Consider the following 22,660-nt stretch of genomic DNA (forward strand, 5'->3'; position numbering starts at 1 on the left):
ACACATTCTATTCAACAGCACATAACTTTCTAACTTTCACCAAGATAGATCATATGGTAGCCCATAAAACGAACTTCAATAAATTTAAGAAAATTGAAATTATATCAAGCACTCTCTCAGACCACAGTGGAATAAAACTGGAAATTAACTCCAAAGAAGCCTTCAAAACCATGCAAATACAGGGAAATTAAATAACCTGCTCCTGAATGAGCATTGGGTCAAAAACATAAGACAGAAATGAAAAAATTCTTCAAACTAAACGACAATAATGACACAACCTATTAAAACCTCTGGGATACAACAAAGGCGGTGCTAAAAAGAATGTTCATAGCCCTAAACACCTGTAACAAAAACACTGGAAGAACACAAACAGACAATCTAAGGTCACACCTCAAGGAATTAGAGAAACAAGAACAAACAAAACCCAAACCCAGCAGAAGAAAGGAAATAACCAAGATCAGAGCAGAACTAAATGAAATTGAAACAAACAAACAAAAAAAATACAAAAGATAAATGAAACAAAAAGCTGGTTCTTTGAAAAGATAAAATTGATAGACCATTAGTAAGGTTAACCAAGAAAAGAAAAGAAAAAATCCAAATAACCTCACTAAGAAACAAAACAGGAGATATTACAACTATCACCACTGAAATACAAAAGATAATTCAAGGCTACTGTGAACACCTTTATGCACATAAACTAGAAAACCTAGAAGAGATGGATACATTCCTGGAAAAATACAACCCTCCTGGCTTAAATCAGGAAAAATTAGATAACCTGGAAAAGACCAATAACAAGCAGCGAGATTGAAATGGTAATTTAAAAATTACTGACAAAAAAAAGTCCAGGACCAGATGGATTCACAGCAGTATTCTACCAGACATTCAAAGAAGAATTGGTACCAATTATTTTGACACTATTCCACAAGATAGAGAAAGAAGGAACCCTCCCTAATTCATTCCATGGATCCAGAATCACCCTAGTACCAAAACCAGAAAGGATGTAACCAAAAAAGAAAACTACAGACCAATATCCTTGATGAACACAGATGCTAAAATCTTTAACAGAATACTAGCTAGCCAAATCTAACAACATATCAAAAACATAATCCACCATGATCAAGTGGGTTTCATGCCGGGGATGCAGAGATGGTTTCACATATGCAAGTCAATAAATGTGATACACCACATAAAAAAATGTAAAACAAAAATCACATGATCATCTCAATAGATGCAGAAAAAGCATTCAACAAAATTCAGCATCTCTTTATGATTAAAACTCTCAGCAAAATCGGCATACAAGGGACATACCTTAGTAATAAAACCCATCTATGATAAACCCACTGCCAACATAATACTGAATGGGGAAAAGTTGAAAGCATTCCCCCTGAGAACTGGAACAAGACAAGGATGCCCACTCTCATCACTCCTCTTTAACATAGTACTGGAAGTCCTAGCCAGACCAATCAGACAGGAGAAAGAAATATAGAGCATCCAAATCAGTAAAAAGGAAGTCAAACTGTCACTGCTTGCTGATGATATGATCATTTACCTTGAAAACTCTAAGGACTTCTCTAGAAAGCTCCTAGGACTGATAAAAGAATTCAGCATAGTTTCCACATACAAAATTAATGTACACAAATCAGTAGCTCTTCTATACACCAACAGTGACCAAGCAGAGAATCAAATCAAGAACTCAACCCCTTTTACAATAGCTGCAAAAGAAAATAAAATACCTAAGAATATACCTAACCAAGGAGTCAAAAGGCCTCTACATAAAACTACAAAACACTACTGAAAGTAATCATAAACTACACAAACAAATGGAAACATATCCCATGCTCATGGCTGGGTAGAATCAATATTGTGAAAATGATCATACTGCCAAAAGCAATCTACAAATTCAATGCAATCCCATCAAAATACCATCATCATCCTTCACAGAATTAGAAAAAAAATTCTAAAATTCATATGGAACCAAAAAAAGAGCCCGCACAGCCAAAGCAAGACTAAGCAAAAAGAACAAATCTGGAGGCATTACATTACCCCACTTCAAACTATACTATAAGGCCATAGTCACCAAAACAGCATGGTACTGGTATAAAAACAGGCATGTAAACCATTGCCACAGAATAGAGAACCTAGCAATAAAGCTAAATTCTTACAGTCAACTGATCTTTGACAAAGTAAACAAAATCATAAAGGGGGCCAAGGACCCCCTTTATTCAACAAGTGGTGCTGAGATAATTGCCAAGCCGTATGTAGAAGAATAAAACTGGATTCTCATCTCTCACCTTATACAAAAATCAACTCAAGATGGATTAAGAACTTAAACGTGACACCTGAAACTATAAAAATTATAGAACATAACATTGGAAAAACCCTTCTAGACATTGGCTTAGGCAAGGATTTCATGACCAAGAACCCAAAAGCAAATGCAATAAAAACAAAGATAAATAGTTGGACCTAATTAAACTAAAGAACTTTTGCACAGCAAAAGGAACAGTCAGCAGAGTAAACAGACAACCCATGGAGTGGGAGAAAATCTTCACAATCTATACATCTGACAAAGGAATAATATCCAGAATCTACAACAAACTCAAATCAGTAAGAAAAAACAATCCCATCAAAAAGTGGGCTAAAGACATGAATAGACAATTCTCAAAAGAAGATATACCAATGGCCAGTAAACATATGAAAAAATGCTCCACATCACTAATGATCAGGGAAATGCAAATCAAAACTGCAATGTGATACCACCTTACTCCTTCAAGAATGGCCATCATCAAAAACTCAAAAAACAGTAGATGTTGGCATAGATGCAGTGAACAGGGGACACTACTGGTGGGAATGTAAACTAGTACAGCCACTATGGAAAACAACATGGAGATTCCTTAAATAACTAAAAGTAGGTCTACCATTTGATCCAGCAGTCCCACTTACTGGGTATCTACCCAGAGGAAAAGAAGTCATTATTCAAAAAAGATACTTGTACATGCATTTTTATAGCAGCCCAATTCACATATATACAATGGAATACTGCGCAGCCATAAAAAGGAATCAATTAACAGCATTTACAGTGACCTGGATGAGATTGGAGACTATTATTCTAAGTGAAGTAACTCAGGAATGGAAAACCAAACGTCGTATGTTCTCACTGATATGTGGGAGCTAAGCTATGAGGACACAAAGGCATGAGAATGATACAATTAATTTTGGGGAACTTGGGGGAAGAGCGGGAGAGGGACGAGGGATAAAAGACTACAAATATGGTGCAGTGTATACTGCTTGGGTGATGAGTGCACCAAAATCTCACAAATCACCACTGAAGAACTTACTCATATAACCAAATATCAACTGTACCCCGAATAACTTATGGAAAAATAAAAATTAATAGAATCTGTGTAAGAAGTAGCTGGACCTGCTATTCCCCTCTCCCACTGTGTGGGAGACAGGAGGATTTTTCTCTGGAGAGTTAATGAAGCTTTGACTGAAGGACCCCAAGAACAGAGGAGAGCAGGGATGAGGCACTGAAAACAGAAATCAAGAAAATATCTGCATACTAACCAGGGAGACCCTCCCCAGCTCCTTTCCCCTGCACAGATACTGGAACTCCAGTAGCCAGTTTATGCTTGCAGGCAGGATATTGAAGGAGTGTAATTCTTAGGAAGAACTAAACTTTCCCGGAAAAGACATTGGACATGGGCTCATTGCCTCATCAACCAGCAGTGCAGCCCACCTAGCAGTAGCCCCCTCGCCCCGCCCCCACAAAACTGCCCAATCATCTTTCTGTTGCCTTACTCTTAAATCTGAACAAACATGAAGAATCACCGAGCACCTGAGGAAAGCCTCCTACAGAAAGGATCATCAAAAGAAAAGAAGCATCAATTCAAAAAACAAGAGGCCAGGCACGGTGGCTCACGCCTGTAATCCCAGCACTTTGGGAGGCTGAGGCGGGCAGATCACGAGGTTGGGAGTTAAAAAACAGCCTGGCCAACATGGTGAAACCCTGTCTCTACTAAAAATACAAAAATTAGCTGGGCACAGTCGTGGGCGCCTGTAATCCCAGCTACTGGGGAGGATGAGACAGGAGAATCATTTGAACCCGGGAAGCACAGGTTGTATTGAGTCAAGATCGCGCCATTGCACTCCAGCCTGGGTGACAGGGCGAGACTCTGTCTCAAAAAAAAAAAAGGAGAAATGTTTTTAATGTGTCATTAATATCCTCAGAGAGACTGAAGAAGATATTGTATCCATAAAACAAGAACAGTGTACTGTTTTACAAGAAAAAAAGAATCAGACTTGAAAATTAAAATGATGTTTAAAAATCTTTAATTCATTGAAAGGTTGGAAGATAAAGTTGAGAAATCTTACAGAAAGTTAAAAAGATAAATTGATGGGCATAAAGGGAGAGTAGATAGGAAAATTAGAGATTAATCAAAGAGATCCCATATATATTTAATTGGAAATCAGGAAAAGAGAATAGAGAATGTGGAGAGGAGGAAATGATCAAAGAAATAATACAGGAAAACATCCGAGGGCTGGACAGACTGAAAGGACAAATGGAGTACCCAATAAAATTAGTAGAAGAAAAAGAAATTGTGCCATGATGAAATTTAAGACTACCAAAAAAATATAGTGAAAGTTTGACTTGTCAGTAGCAACACTGCAAGCTGAAAAACAAAGGAGTGGTGCGTTCAAAATTCTAGATACAAATTATTGCCCATCTAGAATTCTGTATCCAGCCAAATCATCACTCGGGTATATAATATTCATATATTCCAAGTCTCCACCAAAAAATAAATAAAATAAATAAACTTACTATGTACATACTCCCCTTCCAGAAGTTACTAAAGAAAATATTCCATCCAAACGAGAATGAAAAAAAAGGAGAGGAAAACACAGGATCCAGGAAAGAGAGACAAAGGGACCCCCCAGGCTTCAAAAATAACTAGTCCAGATTGGAGCAAAGGAGACAAAGAAGCATAATAGAAAATAGGAAATTCGATCAGCAGACAGATTTCACCATGAGGAAAATTTTAGAGGTTATTGGAGGATAAGGGGAAACTTACCAATAGAAACTAAGGAAATGAAGCAAATGGGCAGAAAGGCAATTAATTCCAGGAAAAATAAAAATTTGTTCATAGCATATTACTTGGCTCCTCAGGGTTGTATTATGGGCAGAATAATGTGAGCACCGAATATTGATTTAACCAAAAATTGTGATACTGGAAAAATGGAAGAGAGAATAGGAAAGAGCTAAATCCTCATCTACCACAATAGGAAATCTGAAATTGATGAAACAAGAGAAAGAAGTATACGCATTTAATTTAGAAATATGCAGATAGCAAGAAGCAGCTACAAGAGTTAAGTGTCTGCCTCTGGGTGGTAAACTGGGGGGAAAGGGGGGGAACAGGTAGATGTCATGAATACAGCATTGTTCATTTAAGGGTCTTTCAGGACTATTGGATTCTTACCTTACACTATGTGTGTGGCACATGCTCTTTGTTGCTTTTTTTCCTTTTTTCTTTTTTTGGGGGGAGTGGGATTTATTGGTGGGTATGAGTAAGGAAGGGCAGCACAGTGGACGCCCCCTCAAGTGCAGGGCTTTAAAAAACATAAGGAAAAGAGCTCTCTGAAGTCACGTTGATTCAGATTTGAATCTCGGAGCAATCGTTTTGCTACCTTTTGTGATCCTGGGAAAATTATTTTAAGCTTTCTGAGTCTCCGTTTCCTCAATTGTAATATGAGGCAAATACTTTTATTAGCTATCACCTTTCATAGGGTTCTTTAGAAACAGGTCAACTGCCTGACCCACGGAAAAGCCCTCAATAGAAGCTTTCTGCCTGTTCTAATTACCTGGCACCCTTCATTCCTCTCTGGACATCTTGACCTCTTGCTCTTCATCAGTTATTCAGGCCCAGTGTGAATTTAGCCCCCCGGTGTGTTTGCATGTTTCACCTTAGCTCTAACGTGAAGAAGAAGTTGTTTTTTTTTTTTTTTTTTTTTTTCCTTGTTTAAAAAAAAATAAGCTGGTGACCCTTGATCTAGAAATCAGTTCCTCTGAGGAGTGGCTTTGGTGATGGAGGAACACTGTTCCCCCTATGGGAAAGGAAAACTTGAGTTATACTCTTTCAGCCACTGGTGAGCAGAAGCTTAGGTGAGAACCAGACATCTTAGAAGGCTCCAGGATCTCCCATTTGTGCCCACAAACATTTCCAGCCTTAATCCCTTTTGCTGATGTAATAAGATTCTTCAGCTGGATGATGAAAACTGAACCCATGGTGTTGTGATTATGAGCTCAGCTACCTGCCACTGGCAGGTGACAGCTGCACCTGTGAGGCTGGCTGGTCAGCTTCCCACACACCCAGGGTGCCTGCGGCCTCCTGCACCCTAAGCCCTGCCCTGACCCGGCCACTAGTTATTGAACAGGGAGTGAGGTTTCCTGGTAGAGATTATTTATTTTACTGCCAGGATTATACTGTATGCAAATCACAGGTCCAGGCACTGGGGATGACATAGAGATACACGTACATTGGCCTCGAAGGAGTTTGCCATTTAATGAGGGAGATAGGTGATCACCATCCAATAGACAAGGAAGTAAGTGAAGTGGGTAAGACAAGGGCTGCTGGTGGGCTGCATGTGGGATAAGTCAGACCTTGGGTCTACATGTGGGAATGCTGTTTTGGAGCTTCTCATGCAAGCCTGGAGCAGGTGAGCACCCAGCTCAGGTGATTTTCTTTAAGCAAAAGCAAGTCTTCAAACATGTGTGATGTTTTATCCTTGGGACGGCAGTAGGAGTGGGTGGTCTCTGAATACTGACAGTCCTTATGGAGGAGGATAGTGCCTTGTGGGCAGGGTGACCCTACAGTTCATTAGCCAGACAGGGACACTTGAGAGTGAAGGTAGTGAAAGATAACCAGCATTCCAGGACACGTATAGCCAGGGCTTGCCCTGGCAAACCAGACATACGATCTCCCGACTTACAGGAGCTTGGTAATTATAAAGCGGAGTAGAGTCAGTGACCTAGGGACCAGAAGAGAATAGATTCTGGCTGGGCACAGTGACTCATGCCTATAATTCCAGCACTTTGTGGGGCCGAGGCAGGAGGATAGCTTGAGGCCAGAAGTTCAAGATGAGCCTGGGCAACATAGTGAGAACTTCATCTCTACAAAATTAATAAATAAATTAGCTGGGCATGGTAGCATGCACCTGTAGTCCCAATCACTCATGAGGCTGAGGCAGAAGGATTGCAGGAGCCTTGGAGTTAAGGCTGCAGTAAGCCATAATTGTACCAGCCAAGGCAACAGAGCAAGACCCTGTCTCAAAAAAATAAAAGAGAGAGAGCAAGAGAAAATAGATTCCTACTCAGTCTGAATGTCTAAGTCTCGTGCAGGTTCAAAAGGCTTCTCAGGCAATTCTCCCAGACACCCTGGGTAAGAGCCACTGGCAGTGGAGGGCCCTGGTCTCTCTTGACACTTTCCTCCTCGGAATGACTGCTCAGGGGGTCCATTTTCACCAGTGACCAGCATCAGTCCGCCTCTCTGGTTAGGACTCCTCAAAGAGCCGCATATGTTCTGGCCAAACTACTTAAAGATTAAATGTATATTTTCTGCTTCCCTGGCCCCTTAGCTCCTCCTGCATGGAAACCAGTTCAGAGTTTGTCTTGGTGTGGTTTTTAATTGCCCTGCCAAAGTCCCGCCCCCTTATAGTTCTTTTCAGAGAGGAATTCTTATGCCAAAACCACTTCACAGTGATTTCACACTGTAGTAAATAATGTAGAAAATGCTCTAAGCAATTGCTGTTTTATCAAAGAAATTAACAGTTGATGTGAGAGGACAGCCCTAATGACCTAGCACTTTTACCCCATTTCATTCTGTATCCTGATAGAATAAAGGTCATAGAGTAACAGAATTTACAGGGTAAAATTATTCCTATTTATTTTATTTGTCTCTTCCACCAGCCTGTGATTTCCTGGAAGACATAAATTACATTGTTAACATAAGATATCATTAAAACCATCACTGGGCTGGTCTGAAGGTAGTGAGTTATCTCACTTGATTGTTCACAGTTATAGATCAAACTTCTTGTTCTACTGTTTCCCCTCTTCTCACTACTGTACTTGACTAGTCTTTGTTAACAATTAAAAATAATAAAATAAATAAAACCATTGGCATGGACGTATTTGTGGGGTCTCCTAAATGAGTACGGTTGAATGGAAGGCAGCCTGGTCATAGCCCCACCTCTCTTGCTGACACCAGAAAGACTCCTTTCAGTCCTTACACCCAAAACAGACTTTCCTTTGTGATCTTTATTTATAGCAAATCATATTCTTCGCAGGCCACCTGAGGCAACTGGGAGGTGGCCTCCTCCTCCTCTTCCCCTCCCCATCCCACAGGGACAGTTTTGTTGTGTCGGTTCAGCTCTGCCTGGTCTTATGAACGCTGGGGTCTACCTGTTAAACACGGCAGGGCGTGGTCAACTCTTCCCTCCAGTTCCCACAGGCTCCAACTGTTGCTCTTTAATGGCTTTGTGGAAAATGGTGCTCTCTCTCTTTCTCTTTCTGTCTCTCATTGGACTGTGTTTCCTGTTTTCTTCTTCATTGTCATAAAAATCCTAGACACTGCTCAGGGTCCCACTGGTAGGAGATTGTCCCCATCTCTGACAGATCTTTCCCATGTGGCTCCTCCTTTCTGGAAATTCACTAATGCTCACCAGCCCCATCAAGAAAACTAGGAACACCTACATTATTGTAACTATGAACACCTTATACACATCCTTCTAACTTTAGATTGGATATGGATTAAATGTTGGCATCACCTGGTTCTGTCAGATTGTCTCATCTGGCTCCTTAGAAACCAAAATGGGAGAATTGACATGTTTTGGTTATTAAGTCATAGTTCCAGCTGTCAGACCATACTGCTTGTGCTAAAGAAATAGGGAATACTGTGTGTGAATGGCTGGAAAAAGGCAGACACTAAGGGGCATTTATAACCAACATAAATATGTAATAAAGGCAATGTCAGTATAAATTAAATACATACAAAATAAAGGCAATTATTAATATGTAAGCATAGGCTCCAGAGATGTTTCAGTTTGGTCTCCTTCTTCTCCCCCTACCCCAGAAACCAAATGACCGTGATCATAAAGTGAGACTGGCACTGGGAAATGGCTTACGAGGAGATGTGTGGAGACAATTTGTCAAGAGATTTGGAGACATATGCATCTATGAGTTCTATGCTGCCACTGAAGGCAATATTGGATTTATGAATTATACGAGAAAAGTCGGTGCTGTTGGAAGAGTAAATTACCTACAGAAAGTAAGTACACTGAAAAATGGGAGCATACGTAGCCAGTTTTCAGAATACGGAGACTTCTTAAAAGCCAAGTCGTGATGATGTTATCAGAAGTCAGGCAGCATCAGAGCCATGGCCCATTCCTATCACCAAGAGAAGTTTTGCTCATTCTCTGTGATGATGACTTCAAAACATCAGATCCTCCAATTAAAAACATCTCAACTTCTGTTAAGAACAATCCATTGTGGCCTTGCCATCTGCAACTTAGGCGAAGTCTTCCTGATGCCGTTTATACTTGTATGTGATAAAACACCTGAAGGTTACAAGTTCCATAAGCTTATAGTACACTGTGAAACCTAGTATTTCCCTTTGTGTGGTGCAGCACCATCACCTGGGGAGTTTTCTTATATGCACAGATGCAAGGCCCCACCCGCTAGGGTTTGGATTCAGTTGTTCTGAGGTGGAGCCCAGGCATCTCGGTGCTAGGATCTGGTGAACATTTATGTCCACCTAATAATTCCACCAGAAAGATTTTTTTGTTTGTTTTTGTTTTGTTTTTTTTTTTTTTGAGATGGAGTCTCGCTCTGTTGCCCAGGCTGGAGTGCAGTGGTGCGATCTCTGCTTACTGCAAGCTCTGCCTTCCCGGTTCACACCATTCTCCTGCCTCAGCCTCCCGAGTAGCTGGGACTACAGGCATCCGCCCCCATGCCCAGCTAATTTTTTGTATTTTTAGGAGAGACAGGTTTTCACCATGTTAGCCAGGATGGTCTCGATCTCCTGACCTCATGATCCGCCCGCCTCGGCCTCCCAAAGTGCTGGGATTACAGGCGTGAGCCACCGCGCCCGGCCGGGTATTTCTTATTTTTAAGCCAGCTCACATAGCCATCTCTTTTCCCTGTCAGTCATTTTATTGCTTGTGGGTCTCTGTTGTCTTTTTTGTACTCAAGCAGTCAGTCTTCCAGATAACCAACTATTCTGCAAATACCCAGAAATGTTCAGCAAATGCTGAGCCTCCGCTGGCTTGAGAAGTCACTGTGGTCAGTGTGCCTCTGGACCACTCATCCCGTCTGGCCATGAAACAGCCGCACCGGGACTTCCACGCAACCTGTGTCCCCAGGGACAGACCAGCAGAGTTCAGAGGACAGTAGTTCATGTGTGTAAGAGCCCTGGCTCTGGAGAGCAAATCTCAGTGCCACTGTATGCTAACTGAGTGACCTTGGGCAGGTCCCGTATGTTCCTCAGGCCTCAATTTCATCATCTGTAAAACAGAGATAACAAGAGAAAATACTGAACCCAGTGCTGAGCCCACACTCAGTAAGGGAAAAGGATTGTTGAAAGGATTAAATATGAAAAGGCCCTTAGAGGCTATAGCCCAATGCCTGTCATTTAATAGCCTTGAATAATTGTTAACCGTAATGATGATAATCACTCCATTTCTTATATTCTGGCCTAATCTCAAGGTGTTCCCAAGTTCAAGGACCCTCTCTAACAATGACAGCAGCTCCACCTATGCTACACAGGTCCCTCCACAGTCCTCTAGACCTGCGCTGTCCAAACGGTAGCCACTAGCTACATGTGGCTACTTAAATTTAAGTTATATTAATAAAAGTTTAAATCTAGTTCTTCAGTCACACTAGCCACATTTCCAGTGCTGAATAGCCACGTGTGGTTAGTGACTACTGTATTGAGCAATGCAGACAGAGAATATTTCCATCATCACAGCAGATTCCTGGGCAGCGCTGCTGCAGACTGAGAATTGATCTCCTACACCTCACTGGAACTGCTGCTGAGAGGGTCCGCTAATGCTGTGCATTACCCATTCTTTACTTTCTCATCCATTGAGTGCCATGTTTTATTGTCAGTTTTTCTACTTTAAGCAACACATTAAAAAAAAAAAAAAACTTTAAAAACCGGATGATCCCATGCAATTGATGTGGAAAAGAACATTCATTACCACCTATAAATTTTTTACATTCCTGCAAATAAGATCTACATTTGTTGACCATAAATGCCACTTATTTTTTTAATGAAGTTGTCTGCTAATACTAAAGCATATGATTGGTTGCTTCATCACATAGACTTGAATATAAATTTGAAATAGACACAGTAATCATGGCTAATAATTATATCCAAATACTGTCATATTTGCATTTTTCTTCCAGTAAGGAAAATAATATATTTATTATTGCTCTTACTGAATTGCTGAAAATTAAATTCTTATGCATTGAATTATGTTTTAAATATTATAGAGTTTTAATAATTGTATAGTCATGGGCATGAAATATGCCTTTGATTCTAAAATATATTAGATAACGTTTCTGTAGAAAAGTGAAAAATCTAACAGTGTCATATTAATATAAGGTTACATAAGATTCTAAAAACCCATTTGTGATACATCCACCAAAAGACACAAGAATGTCATAACAGCTTTATTTATAATAGGCCAAAACTAGAGATAATCCAAATACCCATTAACAGGAAAATAGATAAATCAATCATGGTATATTTATACAAGGGAAAATTGCATGGCCATAAAAAACACTAACATGGATGGATGAATATTATAGACATATTGAGTAAAAGAAGCAGACACAGAAGTATACATTCATTTCACTTGTTTGAGGTTTAAGATGAATTGACAGCAATGTAAGTCACAATAGTAGTTGACGTCACAGAAGGGCAGGAGGAAACGTTCTAGGTGAAATGCAAATGTTTTCTCTGTCTCTCTGGGTGGCAGTTTTAAGGGTATATGCAAATGCAAAATTTCATCAACCTGTACACCTAAGATATACTTTATGTTATACCACAATTAAGGAAAAATTGTAAAAGATTTATTCTCAAAATTACACATTTTAATTTTGCTAGAAAATCATAACTTATGACCTGATTAAATATGATGTGGAGAAAGATGAACCTGTCCGTGATGAAAATGGATATTGCGTCAGAGTTCCCAAAGGTACAGTAGATTTGTTCAATCAACCTGTGCCCCTTCTTATCTTGACCAAGTGACTTTTAAGGACTAACATATTATTGCCACATGGTAAAATTTATCAGAGTGGGGAAAAGGGGGTTTATTTAAGTACCCTCCAATATACAGGAATTCCAAAGGTGCTAATTTACCACTGCATATAACATAATTCTAGTTTTAAACCTAGCTTAACAACTTCTTGCTTATGAGGTAACGTTTTGTGGGAAGGGATATGTAATTGTGGTTGCAAAACCGTAGTTTTAGGTGGCCTTTACCTTTAAGCTTTACCTACTGGGCGTTTGTGTAAGTGTACATAAATCATTATTCAGTAAAAGATTAGCAGTAAAAGAATTACAGGCCAGGTGTGGTGGCTCACGCCTATAATCCCAACACTTTGGGAGGTTGAGGAGGACTGATCATTTGAGATCAGGAGTTTCAGACCAGCCTGGCCAACGTGGCAAAATCCTGTCTCTACTGAACATACAAAAATTAACTGGGCATGATGGCACACACCTGTAACCCTAGCTACTTGGGAGGCTGAGGCAGGAGAATCCCTTGACCCTGAGAGGCAGAGGTTGAGACTGCACCACTGTACTCCAGCCTGGGCAACAGGGCAAGATTCCATCTCAAAAAAATAAGAATCAAAATAAAATAATTAAGCCATATACACTAATGTACAGTATATGTGTGTGTGGTGTATATATGTGTGTCTGTGATACATATGTACATATAATTCACAGGTATACATGCATGGAAAATGATACTTCCTACAGCCAGTTTGTTGCCAGCAAGTTGTATGGCATTAGTTTTAAGAGAAGGCTGATGTATAAATTTGACCTCTAGCATATAAAATAAGTTTACTTTCTTCTGTTTTAGGTGAAGTTGGACTTCTGGTTTGCAAAATCACACAACTTACACCATTTAGTGGCTATGCTGGAGCAAAGGCTCAGACAGAGAAGAAAAAACTGAGAGATGTCTTTAAGAAAGGAGACCTCTATTTCAACAGTGGAGATCTCTTAATGGTTGACCGTGAAAATTTCATCTATTTCCACGACAGAGTTGGAGATACATTCCGGTTGGTTTTTCTGAATCATTGAGCCAAAAACAAACACACGTGCACTTTGGCATACTCCTAGTGGAATCGCATTCCGCTTTGGTTATGGTGCATTTCCTTCCCTGTCTTTGGCACATCAGGTCAAACTCCTGTGTTCCCAGAGAATGAGGGATGAAGTGCATGAAGTGTCACTCTGCAGTGCACAGTTAACTTGGCTGAGCAACACCAGATGAGAATAAGGCAGGAAACCTGTATCTGATTTCTGGAGACAAAAGTACATTTAACTCCTCTTGTTTCTCCTGCATTATTACTGGTCACTCTCAGGACAGCCAAGGATTTTCACCTTTCCAATCATGGAGGTGTTTAGATAAAATCAGATGCAAATTAGTGTGGAGCTGATCTAGTTGAAGAGGAGGTGAGGGGTTCGGAGCCCCTTCCCCCAACGCCTTTCATCCCCAACCAGATGGTTTCCTGCAGAACCCCCAGGTCAGTGCAAGGAAGTTTGGAAGTCCTAATAGACCATGGAATTAACTTCCAACCATAGCACAGTCTTCCAGCCTCATGACACAGCTTCCTTCCTGTGTAAACTCCCTGAGGGCAGGCCCTGTGTCTGCCTGTTCACCCCCAGCACCTACCATGGTGCCTGACACACATAATCACTTTTTGCATGAATGAATGAGGAACGGATGGAAGTTGTCTAACTGCAGTAGAAAGACAGCAGGTGAAATGAGGAGAACCAGGCTCACCTCTCCCCACTGAGCAGCAGTGGTATCAAGACAGGTAACCATTGTGAACCTCAGTCCTTTTGCCCTTGAGATGAGGGTCACAATGATTCGCAGGGTCCTTCCATCTCTACTATTCCATGTCTTAAGATCCATATCACTTTATGCCATCTTCATGCTATTAAGAAGATACTTCTGGGAGGGCTAAAGAATTTTTAATGGGCGGGGAGTGGTGGCTCACGCCTGTAATCCCAGCAGTTTGGCAGGCTGAGGCAGGTGTATCACCTGAGGTCAGGAGTTCCAGACCAGCCTGGCCAACATGGTGAAATCCCGTCTCTACTAAAAGTACAAAAATTGCTGGACATGGTGGCACACACCTGTAGCCCCAGCTACTTGGGAGGCTGAGGCAAGAGAATCACTTGCACCTAGGAGACGGAGGTTGCAGTGAGCTGAGATTGCACCACTGCACTCCAGCCTAAGTGGCAGAGCGAGACTCTACCCACCACCGCAAAAAAAAAAAAAAAAAAAAAAAAATTAATGAAAACAAAATTTAAGTCTTTATTAAGTGAAAAAATAGCACCTGGTTTGGCTTTAACATTAGAATCTCCCTGTAACTGAAGTATATTTTTTCCTTTCTTGTTGCCATGAGACCCTGAAATAAAATATAAAGTTCTATTAAAGAGAACGTCACCAACTGAATTAAATAGCAACTTGAGTTAGTAACTGAAAAGTTGACAGACCTAAACACAGCAGAAAATCATTGAGATTTCTTTCTAATTTCCAGTGCCTTTCTTAGCCAGGGCTGTATTTTAACATTAGAACATTATTCCATGTATTGTGTTTCATGTGGTAACATTGAAATTCCACATTTTGTTATCTAGGTCTATACTTTTCCCTTTCATGCCTCAAGCAAGATACCCCAGCCAGGACTAAGTTGGGGAGTTTGAGGGGCCAAGATGAGGAACACGAGATCAGCACCATGCAGAAATCTAAAGGAAACAGCTGCTCTCCATCATTGCGATCTGGGCCAGAAACCACCATTGACCTCTGCTAAATGTGTCCTTTCTTCCAGGTGGAAAGGGGAAAATGTGGCCACCACTGAAGTTGCTGATATAGTAGGACTGGTTGATTTTGTCCAGGAAGTGAATGTTTATGGAGTGCATGTGCCAGGTATATACAAGATAAGATCTGTACCTAAACCCATAGAGGAACTAAACATAATTTTAGCCCAGGTTTCTCATTGCTTTCTCCTGCCATCCAGAGTTAAATAGCTCTTTCAGCTGCCAGGGAGTAAGGAGCTTATGTCTGGCTTATGTTCCATTATAAAAGCCAGCTCAGTACATCTGAACATGGCCTTCTCTTCAGTTCAGCTCCCAGCCATTCTTGGGCTCTCAGGCAAACAAAGCCTCAAATATGGGAGCTCCACGCCACATTTGGCACGCCTCCAGAAAAGTCGTGTCATGCTCAAGAGCTGAGAAATGGTGTCCTGGCCTCCGAACTAGGAGGCACAAAGAAGAGCCAGTGCAGTTGCTAGGAGAAAAAGCTGGGGAAAAGTGGATTTTGTACAGCCTCTTCTTTTTAAGATTTCTAAGCCCAGTTTACCCCACTAAGTTTCAGAATCATCACACAAGAATGTTGTCACCACAGCTTCATCTACAGATCTGCTTCTGCCAGCAGAGTCAGGAGGGCCAATGTCTGACCTTGAATCCTGGCTTCAACATCTGCCGGCTGTTTGACTGCCGGCTAATCACTAAAATTAAGGATAATGCCAGCCCTGCAGTTAAGGTTGTCAAGAGAACAAATTCATTTTAATTACATCAATGCTAAGCATATATTTATCAAATATATACATAAGGGTTGTTGTGACAATAAATCACATTGATTATACATGTCAAAGAGGATTCCGGCCTCCAAACTACTATGCAAATATAAGGCACTAGGGGTATTACTATTCCCCCACAACTCATATTTGGGATTCCCACCCATATTCAAAGTAGAAATCCAGAAGTCCCTCTTTCTCAAGCTGTGACAGTTCTACATGGCCTTGTGCTTGTTCTTTTTTAAAAAATATTCAAGGCCGGGTACAGTGGCTCACTCCCGTAACCCCAGCACTTTGGGAGGCCGAGGCGGGCAGATCACAAGGTCAGGAGATCCAGAGTATCTTTGGCCAACATGGTGAAACCCCATCTCTACTAAAAATACAAAAATTAGCTGGGTGTGGTGGTGGGTGCCTGTAGTCCCAGCTACTCAGGAGGCTGAGGCAGGAGAATCGCTTGAACCAGGGAGCCGGAGGTTGCAGTGAGCCGAGATCACGCCATCGCACTCCAGCCTGGCAACAGAGCAAGACTCTGTCTCAAATATTTAAGGCCAGATGCGGTGTCTCACACTTATAATCCCAGCACTTTGGGAGGCCGAGGCAGAAGGATCACTTGAGGTCAGGAGTTTGAGACCAGCCTGGCCAACATGGCAAAACTTAGTCTCTACTAAAAATATAAACATTAGCCAGGGGTGGTAGCTCACATCGGTAATCCCAGCTACTCAGGAGGCTGAGACAGGAGAATCACTTGAACCTGGGAGATGGAGGTTGCAGTGAGCCAGGATCTCACCACTGCACTGCAGTCTGGGTGACAGAGTGAGGCTCCATCTCAAAAAAACAAAAAGAATATTCAAGAATATCTCTTGCTTGTTCCTCCCCAACTCTGGGACAATGACACAAGGAGAACTATGGCCACATCTTGCTGTGAGAGGGGACAGAATGGAAAGGGGTATGAATACTCCCATTGGAGAACTCCCCAGGCCTTATGCTGAGCTAACACAAGGGTCTAAGTTGTGGTTGTCAGTCATTGTGCCACCCTGGGCTCTTGCAGACCCTTCCTCAAATGTTGTGTATGCGTCTAAATGTTTGATTTTAAAAAGAATAACCACACAAAAGAGTATGTATGAGGCGAGAGAATCTAGAAGATGAAACAGAAGGATCTAGCCTAGTGTTCTTCAAAGTGGGTCCCCGGATCAGCAGTGTCAGCATCGCCCAGGAGTCTGTTACAAGTGCAGTTTCTCAGGCCCACCCGGAACTACCGAGTCAGAATCTCTGGGGCGGGGCCAGGAAGCTGTGCTGGCACAAACACCCCAGACATTCTTAAAAACACTGAAAGTCTGATTTAGGGGGTGATGAAAATGCACTAGAACTAGATCCTGGTGATGATAGTACAACATTGTAAGTGTGTAAAATGCCACTGAATTGTACACTTTTTTTTTTTTTTGAGACAGAGTTTCGTTCTTGTTGCCCAGGCTGGAGTGCAATGGCGCAATCTTGGCTCACTACAACCTCAGCCTCCCAGGTTCAAGCAGCGATTCTCCTCCCTCAGCCTCCTGAGTAGCTGGGATTACAGCCATGCACCACCACACCCGGCTAATATTGTATTTTTAGTAGAGATGGGGTTTCACCATGTTGGTCAGGCCGGTCTCGAACTCCTAACCTCAGGTGATCCACCCCCCACCTTGGCCTCCCAAAGTGCTGGGATTACAGGCGTGAGCCACCATGCCCGGCAAATTGTACACTTTAAAATGAGTTAAAATGATAAATTTTATGTTATATGTTTATCACAATTTTAAAAAACACACACACTAAAGTCTGAGAAGCACTAAAGCCCAGTGGTTCCAAATATTTGGCCAATCATCGGAACCATCTGGGAAACTTTTTAAAGCCTGGATCTAATGGACCAGAGGCTCTGGAGTATGAGACTCAGAATCTACATGTCTTTTTTTAATTCCCCAGTGAATCTAATGATCAGTGAGTTCTGAGAGCCACTGAAACAGAACACAGGGGAGGAGGTTGACAGTCTTACACTGTTGGCAGACAGTCAGATAGGATGAGGAGCAGGTGTATTCTGTGCTGCTCCAGCGATCAGAACTAAAACCAATGGATTAAAATGACCAGGGAGCCAATTTTAGCCTGAGAACTCCCCTGTAACCATCAATAGAATAGGCTTGTCTCCCAGGATAGGAAATGCCTCCACCAACTAAGGCATGTAAAGAGAAGCTGGATGTCCACCTGGGATCCTGGGAGAACTCTTGCAGCAGTGAAAGATTAGAGATACATTCTAAAGTCCCTCCCAACTTTCAGATTCTGTGATTCTCAATGCCACAACTGCTGTTGTCTGGCCCCCCATCCACAGAGGCCAGTCCCATTCCAGAGTAGAAATGCAGCTGGACTGTCTGAAGTAAGGCATCCTTCCACTATGGGTGATTCAGGACAAGGCAGTCACACATCTCGGCTTTGGACCAGGAGAGAATTTCTAGGTTTGGGCCTGGAGTGGAGTTCACTTTTTCTAGGTGTCACACCTGAACTGCCCAACTAGTCTGTAGAACTTTCTGCAATGATGGAAATGTTCCATATGCACTATCCAGCATGATAGCCAATAGCCACCATGTCACTATGGAACACTTGAAATGTGGCTAGTGCAACTGAAGAACTGAATTTTTCATAATATTATAATTGATTTTAGTTTTAATAGCCACAAATAACCAGTGGGTGTCATATTAGACTGTGCAGCTCTGGAGAACCCTTGGCCAGAATTGACCTTTACAGTTAGCCCAGAACTCTTATAGGCTGGAACCATCCCCCCAGAGCTGAACTAGTCCCAAACCACCCTCCGAGAGTCAGGGCAGAGGCCTGAGACCTAACAGGCCCATTTGCCCCTAGGTCCAGCGTTGCTGCTACCAGAGCAAGAAGCAAAGAGATGGTCAATGCGGAGGATTTCTGTTGCATAAGCCTTAATTCTAAAAGGAACTTATTGGAGACACTTGAGATTTCTAAGACAGGCGCTAGGGACCTTAAACTAAGAGGATCTAGTGCCCCTGCCTCTCTCCCTCAGACAAGAAGCAAACCGAATGAGGGGGCATCTTTTTTTCCTTTTGCTGTTTGCCTTCTTTAGAGCTATCGGTAAACACAATCACCATGGGAGAGATTTCAAAAGCTGGGGCCCAGGTAACCAAGGGAGGCTCCTGTCTCCTCTCTGATTACAGCTGAGCAGTTGAGGGAAGTGGATGGGGACTCCTGCTGGGTCTGCTGGATCAGGTAGAAGATACATTAATACCTAATTACCACTGTCCTCACAAGAAGGCAGTCGTAATTGTTGGAAACTGCTCTGGGCTAAATATCCTGCTGTAGGATCTGTTCTCTCTGTGGAGGGCACATCCTCTTGGGACTAATGGGCCTTTAATGGGAGTGCACAAAACAGCTCCCTGTGCCTGCCTTCACCTCCTGTCGCACATCCTCTCCGAAATGCAGACAAGAAAAGCCATTAGGACCTTGATCAGATAAGTAGGTCTCCAAGGTGGTGTTTGTGCCCAGAGGTGCAACAAACCTGACACTGCAACCTAAAGAACAACCCAGGCTCAGTAAGTCGTGCCTGACGGTGGAGCAAGGACTTTCACTGGAGTCAAAAATAACTTCCTGTCACCACCCGTCCAACCTACTCCTACCCAGATGTGTTTATATTGGCTGCTAAAAAGAAGGATGATGGTTCTAAGCACAGGATCTAGAGCCAGGCTGCCTGAATTCAATTCCATACCCTGCCTAGTATTTGATGTCTGACGTCGAATAAGTCTCTTAATGTCTTTTTGCCTCAGTTTCTTCATCTGTAAAATGGAGATAACATCTATATCTCTTCAGAAGGTTGTTGTGAGGGTTAAGTGAGATCATCAATACAACACACTTAGTATAGGGCCTGGAATATAATAGTCAACCAACTGTTATTATTACTCTTAATATTAGTACATTCACTTTAAAGTATCTTCGACAGGTATTTGTAATAAAAATTCCAACTATCCAAATGAAACCCATGCTATAAAGTTGTCTGAGTCCACGGTTCTTTGAACTAATAAAGCATCATAAATAGCCATAACACATCTAATTTTTTCTCACTTTATTTCTAGATCATGAGGGTCGCATTGGCATGGCCTCCATCAAAATGAAGGAAAACTATGAATTTGACGGAAAGAAACTCTTTCAGCACATTGCTGATTACCTGCCTAGTTACGCGAGGCCCCGGTTTCTAAGAATACAGGTGAGATCTCTTATTATCAAATTCAGTGATCTACTGTCTTGGAGATTCTTACCTCTTAGGGAACAACTTGCCTTCTCCCAGGATGACTACATTTGCCAAATTATCACCACACTTTCCAGGAAGCTCAGAAAGAAGTGTCATAGACCAATAAGGAAGTGGTCATATCAGACTGGGTGCAGTGGCTCACGCCTGTAATCCCAGGACTTTGGGAGACCAAGGTGGGACGATTGCTTGAGCTCAGGAGTTTGAGACCAGCCTAGGCAACATAGTGAGACTTCATGTCTACTAAAACTAAAAATTTTTAAAAAGGCCAAGCGCGGTGGCTCACGCCTGAAATCCCAGCACTTTGGAAGACCGAGGTGGGCAGATCACCTGAGGTCGGAAGTTCAAGATCAGGCTGGCTAATGTGGTGAAACCCTGTCTCTACTAAATATGCAAAATTAGCTAGGCATGGTGTAGCATGCCTGTAGTCCCACCTACTGGGGAGGCTGAGGCAGGAGAATCGCTTGACCTGGGAGGCGGAGGTTGCAGTGAGCCAGGATCACGCCACTGCTCTCCAGCCTGAGCAACGGAGTAAGACTCCGTCTCCAAAAAAAAAAAAAAAAAATTAGCCGGAGACTGAGGCAGGAGGATTACTTGAGCCTGGGAAATCAAGGCTGCAGTGAGGTATGAGTGCACCACTGCACCCCAGCCTGGGCAACAGAGCAAGGCCCTGTCTTAAAAAAAAAAAAAATCAGAAAACAGCTAGCGGAAATCCAATTCTAATCCCTTTCTCGTTACAATGACAGACCAGTTCATTCAGCAAGAGTCTTAGCACACAACTCACAAAGTCTGTTTGGTGAGTCCTGACAGACATCGCAAATAGAAATGCTCTGACCCTGTTTGTTGTTTCCAGTTTTAAAGAATACAGAAATCCACAGAAGTTCTACACCTTTCCATGGTGTGAAATTTAACTGGACGTTAGCCAGCTGGAATTGCCTAAGACTTAACTATCACCGCTAGGGGAGTTTTTTTTCTTCCTCCAACATTAACCCTTTGGTTGGTTTAACATTCTCACTTTTAGATTTTGAGCTGTGTGATTCTGTAGTTGAAGACTTGACAAAGGAAGTCTTAAGATTCCAGATATTGTGTGTATAGGATTATTCCTGTTCATGAAGCACCGACATTTGCTTTGCAACCAGATGGTAAAGAGGCATGAAAATGAAATATCCTCAGATATTTTGATTAACACATTAATTGAAGGGAAAATCAGTCTTCAATCTAGTAGACAAGATAAGCAGACTGAGAAAACAGAGTTTTTCTGTAAATGATCCCTCCTTCTACTCCCACCTAGAGTCGGGATATCCTAGTGGTACCTGAAGCCTTACCAAGCAGTAAGCACCACGCCTCTGCTCAGAAATCTGTGCACAGATATCTCATCATTGGCAGGTCCTCCCTCCCCACCGGTGATCCTAAAGCTTTAAGGGAATAAAAAATACCTCACAAAGGGCTCCCTAATGGAGACCAGTGAACAGAATGTATGGGTATCATACAAAACTTTCACTTCAGTAGAAAATGTAAAGAGAGTGGATGTTACTACCACAAAAATGATAGCTATGTGAGGTAATCCATTTGTTAACTAGCTGGATATAACTATTGCACGATGTATGTGCACTTCAGCACACCATATTGTACATGAGAAAAACACGCAATGTTATCTGTCCATGTAAAAATAAATCAAAATGGAAAACTTTTTTTTTAACTTTCACTTCCCAGCTGTCACATGAGCCAGGGATGCCAATGATTTGCTAGATCTCCATGCCCCACCCCTACCCCTTGCCCTGCATCCCAATCTATTGCAAAATGCAACCACAATGTGGATTATTTGATGTTTTTCAGGACACCATTGAGATCACTGGAACTTTTAAACACCGCAAAGTGACCCTGGTGGAGGAGGGCTTTAACCCCGCTGTCATCAAAGATGCCTTGTATTTCTTGGACGACACAGCCAAAACGTATGTGCCTATGACTGAGGACATCTATAATGCCATAAGTGCTAAAACCCTGAAACTCTGACTATTCCCAGGAGAATAACTCAACATTTCCAGAAAGAAACAGAATGGACAGCCACTTGATATAATCCAACTTTAATTTGATTGAAGATTGTGAGGTGCAGTTTTTTTAGGAAATTATGCATACCAGTAAAGGGAGACTTTTTAAAATGACAGCTGAGTCTTTGCAAGTAAAAAGATTTAGAGATTATTATTTTTCAGTGTGTACCTACTGTTTGTATTTGCAAACTGAGCTTGTTGGAGGGAAGGCATTATTTTTTAAAATACATAGTAAATTAAATGAACACCAACATGTGAGATGGCACCATCTCTGTGTTCTTTCCTCACTTTATTCTAATACAAAGCCTGTGTCAATTACTCCAAAGCCTGAAGTTCTCACTGGTAACTTTTCATACGTGTCCCATTCATAAGAGTAATGACATTCTAGGTAAAACTGGCTGGAGACGGGGAGTGGGGTGTGAGGGGTGGTAGGGTGAGGAGGCTGGATCAGCAGAGGCCAACGCA

At 41.9% G+C, this 22,660-nt stretch overlaps 1 protein-coding gene across 1 annotated transcript in view; it reads left to right on the top strand.

The window, feature by feature from the left end:
- Positions 1–22,453, top strand: part of SLC27A2 (solute carrier family 27 member 2) — a 53,683-nt gene extending 31,230 nt beyond the window's left edge. The window contains exons 5-10 of the mRNA XM_050797169.1: positions 9,123–9,317; positions 12,159–12,249; positions 13,138–13,336; positions 15,110–15,207; positions 19,975–20,105; positions 21,984–22,453. Coding sequence (XP_050653126.1) covers positions 9,123–9,317; positions 12,159–12,249; positions 13,138–13,336; positions 15,110–15,207; positions 19,975–20,105; positions 21,984–22,160 — 891 coding nt within the window. The 3' untranslated portion in view covers positions 22,161–22,453. The remainder of the gene's footprint in view (positions 1–9,122; positions 9,318–12,158; positions 12,250–13,137; positions 13,337–15,109; positions 15,208–19,974; positions 20,106–21,983) is intronic.
- Positions 22,454–22,660: the final 207 nt, after the last annotated feature.

This window comes from Macaca thibetana, chromosome 7, assembly GCF_024542745.1.
Source record: "Macaca thibetana thibetana isolate TM-01 chromosome 7, ASM2454274v1, whole genome shotgun sequence".
NCBI classification, from domain to species: domain Eukaryota; kingdom Metazoa; phylum Chordata; class Mammalia; order Primates; family Cercopithecidae; genus Macaca; species Macaca thibetana.